The sequence below is a fragment of the Eublepharis macularius genome, chromosome 1, assembly GCF_028583425.1.
Source record: "Eublepharis macularius isolate TG4126 chromosome 1, MPM_Emac_v1.0, whole genome shotgun sequence".
NCBI classification, from domain to species: Eukaryota; Metazoa; Chordata; class Lepidosauria; order Squamata; family Eublepharidae; genus Eublepharis; species Eublepharis macularius.
Window position 1 is genome coordinate 60,492,604 of NC_072790.1, and position 18,147 is coordinate 60,510,750.

General features: G+C 38.7%; 1 protein-coding gene across 1 annotated transcript in view; it reads right to left on the reverse strand.

The window, feature by feature from the left end:
* Positions 1-18,147, reverse strand: part of CSMD1 (CUB and Sushi multiple domains 1) — a 1,321,894-nt gene that overhangs the window by 473,476 nt on the left and 830,271 nt on the right. Inside the window, exons 9-11 of the mRNA XM_054971211.1 lie at positions 16,059-16,061; positions 4,674-4,798; positions 34-155 (exon numbers count right to left, since the gene is read on the reverse strand). Of these exons, the coding sequence (XP_054827186.1) occupies positions 34-155; positions 4,674-4,798; positions 16,059-16,061 (250 nt within the window). The remainder of the gene's footprint in view (positions 1-33; positions 156-4,673; positions 4,799-16,058; positions 16,062-18,147) is intronic.

An 18,147-nucleotide genomic window follows, 5' to 3' on the forward strand; every position in this document is an offset into this window, starting at 1 on the left:
ATAATTATCTGGCAACAGACAAAAGAAACATACCTTTTCTGGATCTAGTGTTGTGATAACCCACACACAATGTGCATTGTCTTCATATTGAACAGGATAATTAGGAGATGTAATAATTCCACTTGGTCCACGTAGGTTGGAACCACATGTTCTAGCTAGAAGCACAAAATGCATCAAAATGGCAAAATGAAAAAAGCACAAAATTATCTCAAGAAAACATTGAAACAACATCAGGATTTGAGTGCAGTGGCACTTTAAGAGACCAACAAGAAGGGCGCTCTGACTCTTGAAAGCTCATATCCTGAAAATCCTGTTTGTCTCTAAGGTGCCACTGGAATCAAATATTGCTGTTCTATTTAGGGTTGCCAGATCCAGGTTGGGAAATTCCTGGAGATTTGGGGGGTGAAGGTTGGAGAGGGTGGGGTTTGGGGAGTGGAGGGGCCTCAAAATGGTATAATGCCATTCAGCTCACCCTCCAAAGCAGCCATGTTCTCTAGGGTAACTGATCTCTGTCACCTGGAGAACAGTTGTAATTCCAGGAGATCTCCAGGCACCACCTGGAGGCTGGCAACCCTAGTTTTATTGCAGACCAACATGGCTACTCACCTAAAATGATCTTCATTGCAAACAACATTTAGCATTAGCCTATTTTAAAAGAAATTCAGTACCACTTTAATTTATAATTTTGTAATAAACATATATACAATCTACCTCTTACTGAAATTAATGGCAACAATCTTATTGATGCCTGCGTCTTTAATACTGGAGACAGCATCACAGTTTGCACAAACTTCGATGTTCTCAGAATAACAAGGACATTTCCCTGATACGATGACTATCCCTCTAGATCTGCATTTCCCCCCCAATCTGTGCTCTTCAACCGCTTTGCAACATGACATATACCATGGATGCTCTTCTGTTGCAATAATACTACATTTTTAGACCCCCTGATGTGCAGTATATAATAGATAATGTTCAATACAGCTTATGAGATTAGCAGTGGATATACTCTATACTCTCAATAAGATGGATGGCTCTTCTAGAGACTATAGAGTATATTCACTGCTACTGTATCAGCTGTGTTGAGTATTCTTTTCTAAACAATTTAAGCATGAGTGCCACTGGCCACTAATAGATTTTTGTATGTATGATAGAAATAGTGACACCCCCTCCCCATATACCAGCACTATTCTGGGTATCTTTTGTGCTGTACATGTCAAGCACAAAAGGATACTATACTGTAATTTTTTTAAAGTACTGAACCACAATAATGAAGCTACACACACATTGCCACACAGTAGTATCCTGCCATTTTGCAGAATATTTGTTTAGTTTGATTCTCTTCTATTCTTTGGCAGCTGCATGCTCCCCATTGTGTATTTGAAACAACATCTAGACAGCTTTTTTTCCTAATTAAGAAGAGAGGGAAACACAAATATAGCTATACTCCCCATACTGGTTGAAAAAGTGCATTAGGACAGCTGAAGAGGGAGCACTGTGGAAAAAGCAAAATGTTGGTCATGCACATTTTGGTAGATTGTGTACCTAAACCTAAACAAAAAGCTTCTTGGCTTGGATGTTTAAGAAGACAAATCTTGTTTTATTATTCTTGCTTGGAAACATGCATTATAGAGAGGGTTGTGTATTACAGAAGCTTGCATACAATCTACTTAACAAGATGCTATACAACAAAAAAACCTGACTGAAATTAAGCATCTCTTTGTCCTTTGAACTGAGAAAAACTGTACAATCCAGTGCAAACCCACTGAAACCGATGGGCTTGGACTGGAGGAACTCTGAACAAAATTGCACTCTCGTTCATGAGAATCCTGATTGAGGTAATTTTTTTTTGTTATGTTCTACTTCAGAGTTTAAGCTAACAAGAAATAAGTAACAGAATTCAAGGGTGATCTTCAATGAGTTTGAATGGTCCCTAGTCATGGTGATGCTATCAGCTGATAGATGGTGATGGATTTAAATATGAACATACATAATGCAATTTGATGAAAGTACAAGGAAATATCAATATTGATTTGATTAGTAAATCAGTATTGTCAAGTATATGCATTTGGGATACATCAATATTGATTTGATTAGTTAAATTAAAGATCTAATTGATAATGTTACTTTAGCAACTGGTTTCTTTTTTTCAAAATTCGTATGTACAACTTATATGAACACTGGGCAGCCAAAGTTAAGCAATTTAATAACCACTGATTTCAAGATAAAAGAGATTGCTATGAAGAGAACCCATTCCATATCAAAGTTATAAGTCACTCGACAGTCATGTATGTTTCTTATAAATGTGTGAATTAAGTAAAGTATTTGGTTTTTAATTGGCAGCTATTTGCTTTTTGAAGTATCATAAAGTTTGTATATTACTTGGTTGAAGTAATAAGAAATGTTTTGTATATAATTATACTAAATCATTGCACCTGTTCAGGTGACAGCAAAATAATAATATATCTTTCATTTATAAAAGTAATAAACTGATGTAACCACTGCTAGTTGCATTCTTTAGAATGTAATGCAGAATCCAAATTACAGTTTCAGCCAATATTCAGGATCAATATCTCGCCTTTTAATTTATTGCTTTGTAAAACCCAGAAAACGAATCAGACATCAAGTGAGACAAGTACTTCAAGTGTCAGAGATCCTTCAGCGAAGATCAAAGTTGTAAAATAGTGATTATCTATAATTGGTGTTTGAAACATTTTTTTTAAAAAAAATCTAATAGCCTAAAATATAGTTAGAATGGATTAGACTTTGACACACTGAAAAGTTTGTAAATGAGAAGTCTGCCTTAAAGGGAAAGATAAGCAATACTAACTGATATCATATAAACTACAGACACTTCTGCAATTGTGAAATTTCTTTCATTTTTGTCTAAAAACATAACAATGCATCCCATTATATAGAAAATATAATGGTTGTTTCATAAAGGCAAAGTGTTATAGCATAATGTGCTATTTATGCATTGTCTGCAATGTGTTAGATACCTTACAAATCTAGAGAATGTACTTGCTTTCAAAATGCTGTGATCGTTAATTTTCAAACATATGGTCCTAAGACCTGTACTTCACAAAAGACGAGTGCCTACTGTGCTGCCCTTATGCTGGTCCTCCAACTCGGGCTGGAAACAGTAACAAAACACCACACTTTCACTGGGTAGGATGGAGGCAAACAATGGAAAGAAGTCTGTTTTGCTAAGTACTGGGATGAGATGAGTTTATAAAATGAACTAGGGATGGAAGAAAGGTGTGAAATGAGTAGAAACAAGAAAGAGACTAAGAAATGCTACTTGATAGAGAATACTGGAATCACAGAAACCTGAGAGCTACACAGCTGTGCCCTTGTAATACTATGGATTTGGTAGGCTTCCACCGAACAACTGTATAGCAACTCCTGTTAGATTCTCTTAAACCTTTCTTCCCCCAAATGGAAGGCAAACACATGACCTTCAAGTAGAGATGGGCACAAACCGGGAAAATTCTGAGCCATGCAGTTCATGGTTTATCACATTTCATTAACCACGTTCATGAATTTGCCTTGGTTCGCGAACCGGTTCATTTGGTTCGTGAAAATGTCACTTCCAGGTCAGCAGAAGGTCTGCAGAGAGCCCATCCTCCTGTTGCCTAGGAAACTGATTGATCGGCACAAGGCTGTCCGCAGTTATGAATCGAAATACGAACCAAATGAACCAGGTTAAAATTCGTCATGGTTCATGAGAAATGGGCTCCCACGAACTGGCAGTTCACGAACCACGAACCGGCTCGGTTCATGACGAACTTTGGTTCGTAATTTGGTTTGTGCCCATCTCTACTTTCAAGATGATTTGTGCTATACTAATCTTATGGACTGGATACATGCCCAGATCATGGCTTAACATGTTGTGAAAATGCTTTAAAAAGTGTATTAAATCAGAATAGTTTGTGACACAATCTTGAGATGTATTACTATTATTAGCACATTCAGAAGAGCTAGCATGATAATTTGTCCTTAGCAGTATAAGAAATTCAACTTTATTTAAAGAACCCATTCTTTTTTATAAAAAAGTTAGGTTGCTAAACAGCTTTGTCACATAGCAAATGTATCTCTAAGATCAGAATTATGTTAAACAATATTCACCACAAGGGTATTTAGAGAGACATGAAGCATAAAATAGAAAGACATGAAGAATAGAATTAAAAGAGGAAACAAGTGACACACAAAGACCCATAGATGTGGCTGGCACAATATTTATACTGAACGTACAACAAAGCAGTGGGATTTTATTTAATAAAGTTTCTATGATAGGTTATGTGTAACATCTAATGCAGGAAGAGCACCCACAATTTTAGGCATGAATACACTTAATCTTCAACTCTAAAATTGGTGAGTGTATTCAGATCCTGCAAATAAATTATAAATGCATATGACCTGTTTAGATAATATGCTGAATGCCTGAAGACAGAACACTGTTGGAGCATAGTCCAGTAATCAATTGATATTCAAGTTTACACACCTAGCCCAGCATGTGCCAAAGGGCAAGAAGAATAATGGAGGATCCAAATTAAGAATCGGATTGGCAAAAGGTTTTCCTTCAATCTGCAATTTCTATTTTGGTTTCTATTCCAGTATCCTAGTTTGTTCATTCATAAGACTTAGGAAGTACTCTGATGGAAAATACTCACCACGGCAAATTGGTCTATGGTCACTCCAAGCAGCCAGAGTATCGGTTACTTTTTGACAAGTGATGCTTTTTGTACCCTGTAGCACATAATTGTCATCACAACTAAATTGTACACTAGCACCAACCCTGGAGAAAGAATAAAACAACAGGGAAATAGTTCAGATATAGTTTTATAAAGTTAAATATTTAATTTATGATGCAAAACAAGGATTATTCTTGAGATACCAACCATTATTCTATAAGGGACAAAGGTACACAAGCACTGCAGTCAAAGGCTAATACAATCAAGTACAGAAAAAGAAAAAATGGCCAAGTCTAAATATTCTCAAGTTAAAACATGACAACTTCTGCATGCAGCTTTTGCTTGTATTTTCCTAGCTGCCAAAGCAAATGACGACACTCTGTTTGATATGAATGGGTCAGCATATGAAAGAAAATCAGCTTCTCTGTTCCCAAGGAAGTGTTTAAGCCCTTCAAAAATGCTGAAAGAAATTTGGTTCTAGGACAGAACAGAATTTGGTTCTAGTGGACAGAACAGAATGTAATAGGGTAAATCCTCCAGAAATGAAGCACCACATACACAAAAGTGCAACACAGGTGGTTTTCGGGAATCACAACCATCAAGCAAAGCTGCTGACATGGTTGAAACTGAACCGATGTAAATGCTTTTTTTAAGATTATGAAAAAATGATGCTGGTCATGGAAAGGCTTTTAAATAGTCTATACCAGGGTAAAATTTTGGAGCTGGAGATTAATAATTATTTTATAATCAAGTATTATGTATAAATCCAGAATTCATTGGGGGAAAAAAGAATAATTCAGTTAAAAGCCTAGGGGTTATACTGGATCCAGCTCTGCTGCTAGCGAAGCAAGAAAATGCTGCTGAAATAAAGGCCTTCTCCCAACTCAGGCTATCCTGGAAGATGCCTGCCTATCTTGACAGGGATGATTTGGCCACCTAGATTCATGCCACAGTAACATCGAGACTAGACTACTGTAATGCCCTCTACATAGATCTCCCCTCAAAGTTAACTCAGAGACTCCAGCTGGTGCAGAACACTGTGGCTTGTTTAGTTTCAGGTGTTGGCTAGGTAGAACATGCATATCACTCTCATTCTGCAGTCACTCCATTGGCTACCCATCAGTTACCAGGCTCAGTTCAAGGTTATGACTATCACATTCAAAGCCCTTCATGACCTTGGCCCCTCACATCTGCGGGACCACCCCTCCCCCTATGTTCCCCCACAGCAATTTTGCTCATCTGAACACAGCTTTCTGTATATACCAGCCTGCAGTTGGACAAAACGAACAATTGCCCGCATATGTGCTTTCTCTGTGGTAGCCCCCATTTTATGAAATGACCTGCCTGAGAGGTCAGGAAAGCTCCCACTCTCCTGGCTTTCCATAAAATATGCAAAACTGAATTATTCACAAAGGTTTTTAACTCAGATTATAGGATTGTGGCATAAAAAATATCTCAGAGAGATGCCTTAGCAAGGCACAGGGACTTTGGACTATGCTATTGGCTACTGTCTGCAGATGAAGATATGCTCCTACTGGGTAGTTTCCACATTCCTAACAGACCTCATGTTAATTAGTTACACTTTGTTTCAGAAAGGTTTCAACTCTGTGTTCTGGCTTTATTCTTGTTTTCAAATTTCCTGCTACCATACCCTATTGTATTTGTTCATTGAATGTCCTGTCTGCAGATCATATTGTATTTTGCTCAGTGAATGTCCAAGCTATTGATTATATCGTATTCACTTGCACTGTGTAACCCATCTTGGATTGCAATGAGAAAAGCAGACTATGAATTGATATTAACAATAATAACAACAATAAGAAGAATATCTCAGCAATGAAAATAAATGACTTTGATTGCTCTCCAGTCCAGGAACTGTTTTAGTTTGCAAACTTAATCAGAACATGATCCCAGGAAAGGCAAAAGAGAGGATCCCAGTAGAGATCATTTGCTTCTATCTCCTCCCCCTCTTGCCCTTTTCCTGATAATTTTGCCAAAATAAAGGACACTGGGCACGGGGGGTGGGGAGGTGGATTATGATGGCAGTCAGAACCATCTCTAAGTGCCAGGGTCACTTTCTAAGTTCAACATTGTATTTCTGAGTCTTTTACAGTGCAATGGGCTTAGACTGGAGTAACTGCTTAGGATTTCACTGTAAGTGTACTTCTAAAGATGAGCCAATGACTTGGAGAACCTGTTCTAAGTGCCTGGATCTAGTCTCAGAGCCCAAATGTTCATACTTCTGGTTTCTTAGAAAGCTATCACTATATGCCAAGATTGTATCTCAGAATCAGGTCTGGTTGGAGTGTTCAGTGGTAGTCCTTGGAATGGGATTTAATATGCTGAACAGTCCAAGGAAGTAGGGTCTCTGTTTTGATTGCAAATCATCAGTACTACTTCTCTCTTGGGGAAGCAGGGTTTTCTAAGAAATCAGGCAACAGCAGAATGCAAAGGAAATAAAATTATTGGCACTATAGAAAAAGTGCCAATTTTTGGCACTATAGAAAAAGGGGGGGGAAAGTGAAGAGGAAGCAGACTTGTTTTTAATGTTGGAGAGCTCTTCTACTTGAGAATGCCCTGCTGCTCCATCCAATTACACTTACCTTCTATGGGTCTGGTTTTTTGTGTGTGTCTTTTTGTGCTTGAGGAAAAACTCAGTGGATCAATGGTTTAGACTAGGAGGGAAATTAATGGTTGACACTGTTTTTGGTGAAGTACAAAAAAAGCTGTCCAGAGCCCCATTTCCCCACTCCCCTCTTGTTTGCTAATGTGTAGCCAATGTATGTGCAATGGAAACAAAACCAAACCCAAACGGACCAGTTCCGAGCTGACACTGGCTGACCTGGAATAACCTATACTGGAACCCCCAGGACAGAAACTAAAACTTTCTTTTTGTGTGTGAGTAATAGATTTTTATTAGGTTTTTTAAAAGAAAAAACTTTTTAGTATCAGGTTCGTATACAAGATAGTCATTATACATTCAAAATTTTAAAAAAATTGCAATACAAACATGAATCCATAGAAAAAGAAACTGAGTAACCGACTACCCCCCTTTCCCCCCATTTATACAATACACGGTCCGTTTAGATCTCTCCAAGCACCTTTTAAATTCCTTGCTCTTTTACCCAACTACTCAATTCCTTTTCTCATTTCTTACTATTATTTATATTCTAAGTGAGCAGCTTCTTAAGGCACACTTCAGTCCTTTAATTCTTAAGCCTAGGGTACTAAGCCCATGGCCAGTCCGGAGACAGAGCTAAGTAAAACAAACAGCCACATCTTTATATTCTATTATTAGTCCCATTATTTGTGTATATCATTGACTAAATAATTTCTTAAAGGAGAGAAGTATACAAAGGGATTTTTGTAACAGCCTACCCTCTGTCTTTCATACATCAAAACCCAAGCCATCTGAAGTTTTGTACTTGTATTTTCATTACAAAAGGCAAGAGAAAGTGTATAGGTAGACTTAGCTTAACCAATAGTTTAAGTTTTGAAATTTAAGAAATTTACAAAGTTCCCTCTACCTCCCTGGTGTTTCCCCTATTAATCCTAGAAGATATCTTGTCTCAACATCTTTCTTATACTTTTATTTAAAGGAAAGAAATCCAAAGAAAAAGATAAAGGGTGAGAAGGGAAGTAGAAGACTACAAAGACCCATTTGCCACACTTCCTCTAGTCCAATAACTAAACATAAGCAATATCTAATGTGTTAGAAAAGCATAGAGGATTGTATTAGGTCTATATTAAACCGCATGAAACAGAAGGAAGCATATTAAGCCTAGTTTCTTTCCAGATTCTCTAAGTTTTATGTTAAAGCAATTTAGATAGCATTTAGAACATGGACATATAAAAATCACAATATATCCCATATACCATCATTTGCAAAAGCCCCTAACAACCCTATTAACCCACCCTTTTAATCTCACTTCAGTTTAAAGCTCTATGCCATATAAACAGCAAAGAAGAGAGAGGGGAAAAAAAGATAAAGGAACAAGGGTCACACTTTTAAGTTTCATTTTCCTTCTTCTTCTTTCTCCCTCTGGAATAGTATTGAAACTCTTTCTTTCCAATGATCAGCCATAGCTGACTCTTTTTGCCTTCTAGCCATTCACGTGAGGTGCCGTTAAATATATTATAATGTCCCCGTTTGTCTCTCTTCATCTTTGTGATATGTTTCTTGATTGGAGTTTGTTGTATGCTTTGTACTTCATACAGAAGCAGTATGCTAAAAGTCTTCCTCACAGCTTCCTTTTCACCACGCTTCTCCCACTTCTTCTCTGCTTTCTGTACTTTCACAGAAGAAAGCTGATTTTCTCCTCCATTTTGTTGGGAGTATTTTTCACAATTCCACTCCGATTTTCTTTTAGGTAAGTCTGTCCCATCAAAATTCTCTTCTAACTTGGCATCTAACACTGCTCCTGCCTGTTTTTATTCCAAGTGTTTCGTCTGCTTTTCTTAATACACAATTCATCAGTTTAGAAATTTGTTGCAGCTTTAAAAGTATCTCTTCAGAAAATGCCATTTTGTCCACTCACTTACAAATGTTCAATCACAGATCTTTGAAAACTGGCAAAAAGCTCCTTTGCTCTTACTATTTGTAATTATAAAGTCTTTTGCTCCCCAGCTCTCCATCCCAGGAAACCTCTTCTTACGCTTCACTTCTTGTCAGTTTCCTAGTCCATGAGGCGGCCGCCTCTCCAGGGGATAATAACACCCCCTCATCAAGCTGTTTAGCCGTCATAAAGCAATAAACAATACTCTTACTTGGAGAAATGTCAGGTAAATCACTCTTTTTCGGTCTTTCAGTTGTTCTTGCATCTATCTTGTCAGGAATCCTTGCTTTGTTTTCACTTGTTTCAAAGTCACGGGGTTCGTAGCTTAAGCGCCATTAAGGCTTCTTCCTCGGTCCTTGCCTTTGAGCTGGTGCGGGGGCTCCAACAGGGGGTTGCCAATCCCCGTGAACTCCTCCAACTTGCTCTGGCCTACCCCCACTCCATGGGAGGGTCTTGATGGTCCGAATCCTCGGGTCTCAGGGGATCGGGAAGATCATAGTACTGAGCTCATAAACTCAGCTGCCGTGACATCGCCATGCCATTCCAGAAGTCAGAAACTGAAACTTTCTTGATGCATACCGCTTGTGTTTATGGTTCATTCTGTTACGACCACTTTTTTGTGTCTTCCCCCTCACATATTCAAGGCCAACTACATGTTGGGTGGGGATGGGGGAGAATTCAGCCAATCATTCCGCCTGCCGGCATTTGGACAATGGAAAACTTTGGCAGCAAGGTGGACCGGGCTTGGCAGGAGGGAAGGCATGCAGCTCCTATAGTTTTTTTCACTTTGTACCATTTCCTCTTGCAAATCACAAGCCCAAACGGATTTTATCCCTGCTGGGGAAAATGTATACATTTCCTTGAAGCCTACTTTACTGTGATGTCGATGCTTGGGATTACACACTGGATCCCATTCCATTTTCCTGTTGTATGCCCTCACCCTCATTCTTCATTCATCCCTTTACTAATTCTGGGCAATGAAAATACAAAGGGATGCAACAAGTATCCAAGATTTCTGTTTCCAAAAGGAAGATAGCTTATATCTAGTAGTAGATATATGTCCAGACTATACTGGCATGCTTCTGAATTTATGCATAATGTGGCCAGTCAGAATGTTGACTCAAAACTGCTGTTGAGAAGCAGTCCTAACTGTATATGAGACAAGGAAATTCTGTCTACATGTTATTTATTACTAAGAGAAGGAACCAGCAAAATATAACCTGCTTTAATAGCCCAATGCAACGAACAAAACAAAAAAACCCTAAGTTCAAACAAATCTAGTTGTAGTTTGGAAGATGAGAGGAGTTATTTTATATTAATATATATATATAATATACACACACAAGTGGAAGGCTACTAGAAATGTTGCAGATTTTGCTGTAGTGCGGAGGGACAGTAAATTGCAGTGGGCTTGGGGGGAGCAGAGTTAGTAACACGAAGAGAGGGCAGGGAGTTGTGCTGGGCCTGGTGACACTGAGAGCCACAGAAAAAAGGGGGAGGATACTTCCTCAAAGATTGCCACTAAACCAAGGAAAAGGAAGTGTGCCACAACCAAAAACAATATGCAATTATATTGTAGAAATTCAGAAATAGTACATAGCATACATGAGAGACCGTTTTCAATGATAAATTACAATTTCGTTCAATTTCCCTCTTAGGCTACCATTCGCAAATTAAAGACAATGGAAGCACGACAATGTAAAGGTCTATGTACAGGGAGAGGTATAATGTCCCATAATATATTATTTTGTGTTGTTCCAAGCTGCTGATAAGTCAGCTGGGGGGTCGTCACTTCTTGACCACGAAGCCGTGCAGTCGCGATGCCAAGAAGGAAGGGTGAAGCCGATTGTGAAACTGACACAGAGCGATGGATAGGCGGGGTGGCAACAAGCAATGCCAGCCTTATCACACTTCGCTCGTTTCAGAAAGTTCCTTCATCAGGCCACCAATTAATCATAATTCCAACAATTTTAAACAGCAGAGGACTCAAGGTATCCAATCTCCTGCGTTATGTGTTGTGATGAATTCAAAGGTCAGAAAACCTATTTTCTGTTCCTCTTCCCCTCTTAACCCCCCAACCCATTCTCTGTATTTGTTCCTCCCTTAACCCCTTATGCATTCTTTGTCTCTCTTCAACCCTTAACACTCCAACCTATTCTCTGTATCTCCTTTCCCTTGAATTCTCCTCAACCCATTCTCTCTCTATCTTCCCCATACACTACTCCCCTCCCCTCCTTCTCTGGGCTGGATTTGTGGGATGGATTCCTTCCTTGACCAGCTCGTCTAACCCCCCTTTGCTCAAGTTCCCCCTCCCCAGATTTCTTACTTACAGAGTTCTTACTCCTGGGCCCTGCTTCTGCCCCAATACCTCCTCTGCCCACCAGCCACCTCTTTGTGGCCTGCAACCATCTTTTGATGGTGAGGGTTGCTGGAGCATGCACTGCTACTCTGCTAGCTTTGTGGCTGGGTCAGCGGGAAGCAGTGGCAATACCAGGAGGTAATCAGGCTCTGTGTAGCCTTCTCCTGGGCTGCAGGCAGCTGGAGCAGTCCCCACCACACTGCTGGTATCCCCCTTTTTTTTCCAAGTGGCAAAATTGTGTCTCTTTTCTTTCTCTCCCCCCCCCACCATGTTATTTTCATGTAGCAACCATGACCAGAGAGTTACCTTTAAGTATATACATGGAAAGAGTCAAATCTGGTTAGGCCCTATCAGAACAACATCACATTGGCCTTAAATAAGGCATTAATACATGATAAACAAATAAGGCAGACTAGCCTTGGCATTATAAGTATTACAAATAGTAATATTAATGAATGCTCTGCCAGTTCTTTGTACTTTTTCTTTAAAATATCAAAGTATAAGCACGAGGTGGTAATACAACCGAGTAGAAATATGATAGACAGAGACTTGTGGTTTCAATAACGTTAGAACATGCAATTAGAACTGAAGATCAAATAGGATCAACCCCCCTTTTCATAGCCTTATGTTCTTCTGTGCCCTTAAGTATAGTAATTTACAAATCAGTAGGTGATTTGCAATGCTTCCCTGAAGAATGTGAAGTTGATTACTATGAATTATTGTCTAGAAGGCTAATAAAGAATTAGAGCACCAGGTGTTCATTCAAGACATCAGTCATGAGCACATTTAAATCCCATCACCAGCTTATATATGGACAATACCTGAAGACCCCCTCTCTCCGAGATGAGAATGTCCAACAATAAGGCCTCCTCAATGACCAAGTATATGAAATGCAGAGCAATTATTTCTTCATGGATTTATTGACAACTAGCTATTAGAGAAACTGTTTTAGTATCATGCTGTGAAAGTTAAGTATAGTTGAGTATTGAGGAAGAGACGAGCAAAGGTTATGCTTTGGTATATTATGCTTAAGGGTAGCCTGTGTTTGATACATTCAGCACACATAACTTCAAACAAAAGTCCAGGTTATTGGTGATAGTATTATTAAATTATTGTGTACACACATTTTCATAATCTTATATACTAATAGCCAAGTGGCCCTGATCTAAGGATAATTATATCTGGAGCTATGAACAGACAAGACAGATCTTCCTATGGACTTGAAAAATACTACAAGGTTTGCAGAAAAATCTGAAATCTTAAAAAAAAGACACCAGAAGATTTAAAAACAAAAACAAAATGATAAAAGGAGATCCTACAGCTTTAACCAGATGCCCTCAGTGGCTGTTGCCAGGCAACCATAACTGCTTAGCCAGAATTCCAGGCTTGGTTTCTGTCAGTAAAAGGCAGGAGGAAGGATATACATGCTTTCCAGGGTTGTTTTGGTCTTGTGAGAGAGGAGTCATTGGGATCCAGGCCCAGAAGCAACCACTGGATGACTTGATAACACCTGACTTGCATGACTTAGCCAGGCCTGGCTGTTTGCTACTGTTCAACAGCAGCCTCCTCCCCCCAAGCCAGTATAGTGTAGTAGTTAGAATTTCAGAGTAGGGTCTGTGAGACGCAGGTTCAAATCACCACTCTGCTGTGGAAACTCACTGGTTGATTTTGATCCAGTCACACACTTTTAGCCTAACCTGCCTCTCAGAGTTGTTGAGAGGATAATTTGGAGGCAAGAAGAGAGATGAATGCTGCTTTGTGGAGAAAGGCAATATATAAATGAAGTAAATAAATAATAATTATAGATGAAGTTGGGGAGCAGATAAAAGGTAACTTATTTAGAGGGTTTGAAAGAAATAAATTAAGAAAAGGTGAACATATGGGGACTGTTTGAAGGAGGGAAAAAGGAAATAGGGGATAAGTGTACGGGATATAAGAGAAAGTGAAGTACTCCCCCACAAGTCCTTGCAGGTTACCTGCCACAGAATTGAGTCTGACTCGGCCAACACCACAAAACACTGTCGAAGAAGAGATGTTGGCAGGTGAGGGGAAGGGGGAAAGGTAAAGACAGGGGCAGGTGGGTGGGAAGGAGAGAAGGAAACAGGAAAAGGGGGGAGAATCTATGAGGAACACGGAAAGAAAAGAGAAGATGGTAAGGAGGGGGAAATAAGATGTCTCCCATAAGACCTTATGGGTCCCCCGTGTAATTTAATAATACCAATTAGAACAAACTGTTTTTTTTGTTTTAACAGTATGTAGGCTGTTTACATTTTTCCCCACTTTCTCTTAACTATGTTTAAGTATTTGCTGGGGTTTTTGTATCTAATAAAGAAAGGGGAATGGACAAAAATCTGCCCTATGGAGGATGAACAACATGCTGTAATGGGTTTTTCCTACTATCATGTTTGCCTAGAGAGAACTGAATCTCACTGAGGTAATTACATCTTATATATCTACTGTAAACTAGTAGATTCAGTCACTGAGAAATTGATATATATTACATTTTGTTTAATTTTAGATCAGGATTAATTTGTGTGTTAATTATTAATATTAATAATGATAACTAACCTGTTTAAAAATGTTTTGGTTGTTGCCAATAAAAAAGTATTATACAACTTTTGTTTTATGGATTCTTCTGTGGAATATCTTGGCTACTATTATTAATCTTCAAATAGCCTTTATATTGCCTTTCCTAGCTTCCATCCTTAATCATTTTGATTGGCTCTCTCTATATATTTTTCTGTTCTACGGTAACATTTTTGAGATGATCAAAACTATATAAAGTATTCCAAATTCAACATTTGGCTAGCCAATGCTGGAAACAAGCAGTTGGGCACTGTGAGATGGTGATCTGATCCAGCAGGGCTTTTTGATGCACACTGCCAGTGATATCATAATCTGGCTGAGATTATATGGAGGTGCCATCTGAATAAGCCCAAGGTATTCTAAGAACACTGTACACATAATCCCCATAATTTGATAATTACCCATGCCTTATAAAGAACAAGAACACCAAAGGTCTTTTTAAAAATCTGCTTCAGCTGTGGAAATCACAGAAGCTGTGGATGTAGCTCCTGTGAAGAGTTATCATTTCACACTACTGACAATTTCATGTCATGAATCCTGAACATTTCTAGAAGCCATTGTATATAAAGCAACCAGACATGTTGACTAAAAATCTAAGAGACAGAGGGTAATGATGACCGTGGTCTGTATAAGCTATGTCTGACAGAGGGCTATGCTGAAGACATGGATATTCCCAATTAAACCTAAGAAAACTATAAAGAGAAAGTTTATCTTATTACATTTATATGGCCTTCCATAGAACTCAGGGTTGTGGATTTTCTTGCTCTTTTCCACTTAGGTGCTGAAAGACCCAGATGTACTTAGCTTCAGCAACGTTGGTGCCACAGAGGTCTGCAACATATATCCTAGAACAAAGATCTCCAGTCTTGTTGAACATGTAGCCACTCTTGGAAATTTGAGAACAAATAGTTGTCACCAAAACAAAAATGGTTGCCGTGGAGTGAGACTAATCATAAAATGGCTGCCTTGAGGGTTGGGCTCCAATTACAAAATATTAGGACGTTCCATAGAATGTTAGCTGGTACTATGGAGACAGCTGTCTCCAAATGGACATAGACACAAAGGTGGTACCTCCTGGGCTCCTCTGAAGCACCTCCAATCCCAGTGAAGTTGAGGAAAGCCCAGCTTTCTGCTTTAGGGAAAAAGCTAATGAGCTCCAGGGAGAAACACTGCCAGTGATTAAGGTACCCTACTCTGGAGATCACTGATCTACAAAGCTAAGAAAAGCCAAACAATAATGCTAAGAGTGTGTGTCAAACTGTATCACTTGTAATATGTATATGATATGGGAAGAACTGAGCAGCAGTTTAGCTGCCAGTGCCTCACGAAATTTAAATAACATTATTAAATTTGAACCCATAGGGAACCACTCTGCCTGTGTAAGTGACAAGAGCAAGGCAAAAAAAAAGTTCTGACTTTACTTTTAAAGAGAAAATTGCTGAAATCACAAGTAACGGGGAAAAGGTTATTGAAATGCACAAGTTAAAGTCATCATTATATTTAAAACTACAAAAACCTTTCCAAAGAACTTGTCAGTACTGAATCAGCAGTGGTTAGACTGACTTTAAAATGAACTCTCTCCTTTTCCCATCAATCTGATTCACTAAATATCTTTCTTCAGACTTGGAGAGCTTTTGAATAATGTGCCTGCTCATGTATTGCAATTCGGCCTAATAGCCATAGTCATTATTCTCCTGACAAGAGCAATAGCTTTTTCTAGAGTCTTGACTTGAACTTATGAAAACAAATCATTGTCTTTGTCGCACACACTCTAGAGAATATTTCACTTTAAAAAACATAAAATAAAGAATAGTATTTTATCCTTGGGAACAGAGAAGACACCAATATGCCTGTACCCTCAACCTGCTGCAGCATTTTTTGTTTTGTTTTATGTATGAAGTAGTTTCTTAATGTAGTCACTGAGACACTGGCATGGATGTAATTTTTCAGGCAATATGTAAAGGAATCTGAAAGACAAGCAATAACCTTTGGCCAATTCTTAGAGGTAATAACTGTGTGACCACAAATGACAACTCAATAGGTGGAATACTGAGTGACAGACTCAGATAGATGCTGACTTTAATGGTAGGTTTATATGTGACTCTCACCATTAAAATACATATTAGATGTGTGTTATTATTTCCATGGATGCTTCCATCTTCTTGAATAGTGATACTGTACGTTGGAGACATTCTCCTTAAAAAGCTAATATGGAACTCTAACGATGGTACATGGTACTTCAGATATTACCATTATTGTGAATATTTCTCATTTAAAGGATGACTGTTGATGACTGGGGAAGGCAACGGCAAACCACCCTGTAAAAAGTCTGCCAAGAAAACATCGTGATGCAATGTCCCCCCATGGGTCAGTCATCAGCGCTTGCACCTTTACCTTTTTAAACCTCATTTAAAGGCTTGTCTTAATGGTATACTGCTAGTAGTAGTTAACCATGTGTGGATGTGCGCGCACACACACACACACACACACACACACACTTCTGCTTCTTTATTTGAAAAAAAATGTCAATTTATTTCAGTAAGTTTGCTGTTATGAATGATGCTGTGATACTAATATCTTGTTTCTATTTATAGGGTAGATAGTTTACTGTTTTATGAGGTGCATATGATACAACAAATTATCTCTTCTTCACAGATCAATAATAAATTCTTGGAAACCTGTTTATACATATGGGATTCTCATTTGCAGCTGTGACTTTTTTTGGCATATTTTTGCACTCAAAATATAAACCAAACTATATTGCATCCTTTGTCTGGGTTCTTGTGTAAGGGGAAAAAAATGAAAGCTGCATTGGGTCTATTTGACCCTTCACATCTTCCAGTGTCCAATAAGAATTTAAGTAATGAAATGCATTGTTTAGATCCTATGAAGGAATCCAGTAAGAAAGTGCCTGTTAAAAAAGTTTATTTTATGTATACACAACCTTTATGATTAGGGGATCTTTAACCTTTATTTCACTATGGATTCATTGTCTGTAACCCTTCTTATCACAGATACTAGGACAAAGGAGATCCAACTAACTTGCAGCCCTCTTCCCTCATCTGGCTACCAGAGCATGTGGCAGTCAGCCAAGTGACCCCAAGAAGGCTGCAAGGCTGAGATGTGGAAAAGGTTATTCAAGCTGAGGAGGAAAGTGGCTGAAACCAGAACCACAATCCCCTGCCTTTTTTTTTTTTGCAAACAACATCCAAATGGAAGGTTAGACATCCAGTGACCAGGTTGCTTCCATATGCTCCAATTTTTTTTTGAATTTTCCCTGTCCCAAAGCCGCATCTTCCTGATCTGCTTCAAGAACTCACCTTCCACATACATCATGTTTTGTTGGTGTTTGTCGAGGGGAAAAAAAAGTCCCAAAACCAAAAACGTGTTCTTTATCTGTGCCCCGTCACAAATTATGTTGGTGCATTCCCACCCAACTTTTCTTTTCTTTTTTTGGAGCGCATGCGGGATTGCGCTATACCAGATTGTGCTATACCAGATTGTGCTATACCAGATTGTGCTATACCATTGTCCTGTCTTTCAGCTTCTGTAGAAACTAGACATATGTAATATTCCTTCTCTACTGTTGATTTCCCACTCAAAGTTTTAAATGCTTGCGCATGGGAAACAATGAGGTGTGTAATGAGAGAGATAACCCACCAAGTTCCGTTGGCAGGCCACCTCATTAAGGATATGTGGAAGTGACCCATATATGCTACACTTCCCTAAAACCCAAGACTCAACACACAAGACAGAAAACTAAAAGAAGGATTTGAGTACTGCAGGTCTCAATTTGATCCCAAACTCCTCAAACACAAACAACATGGCTCACATACACACCCTTCTGGATTTTGTGCTATTGCTGCACCACAACAATCATTCACAAGTGGATTTTACTATGTGGAAAAGATAATCTTGTTTCAAACTATTACTATAGTGCAACAATAGTTCC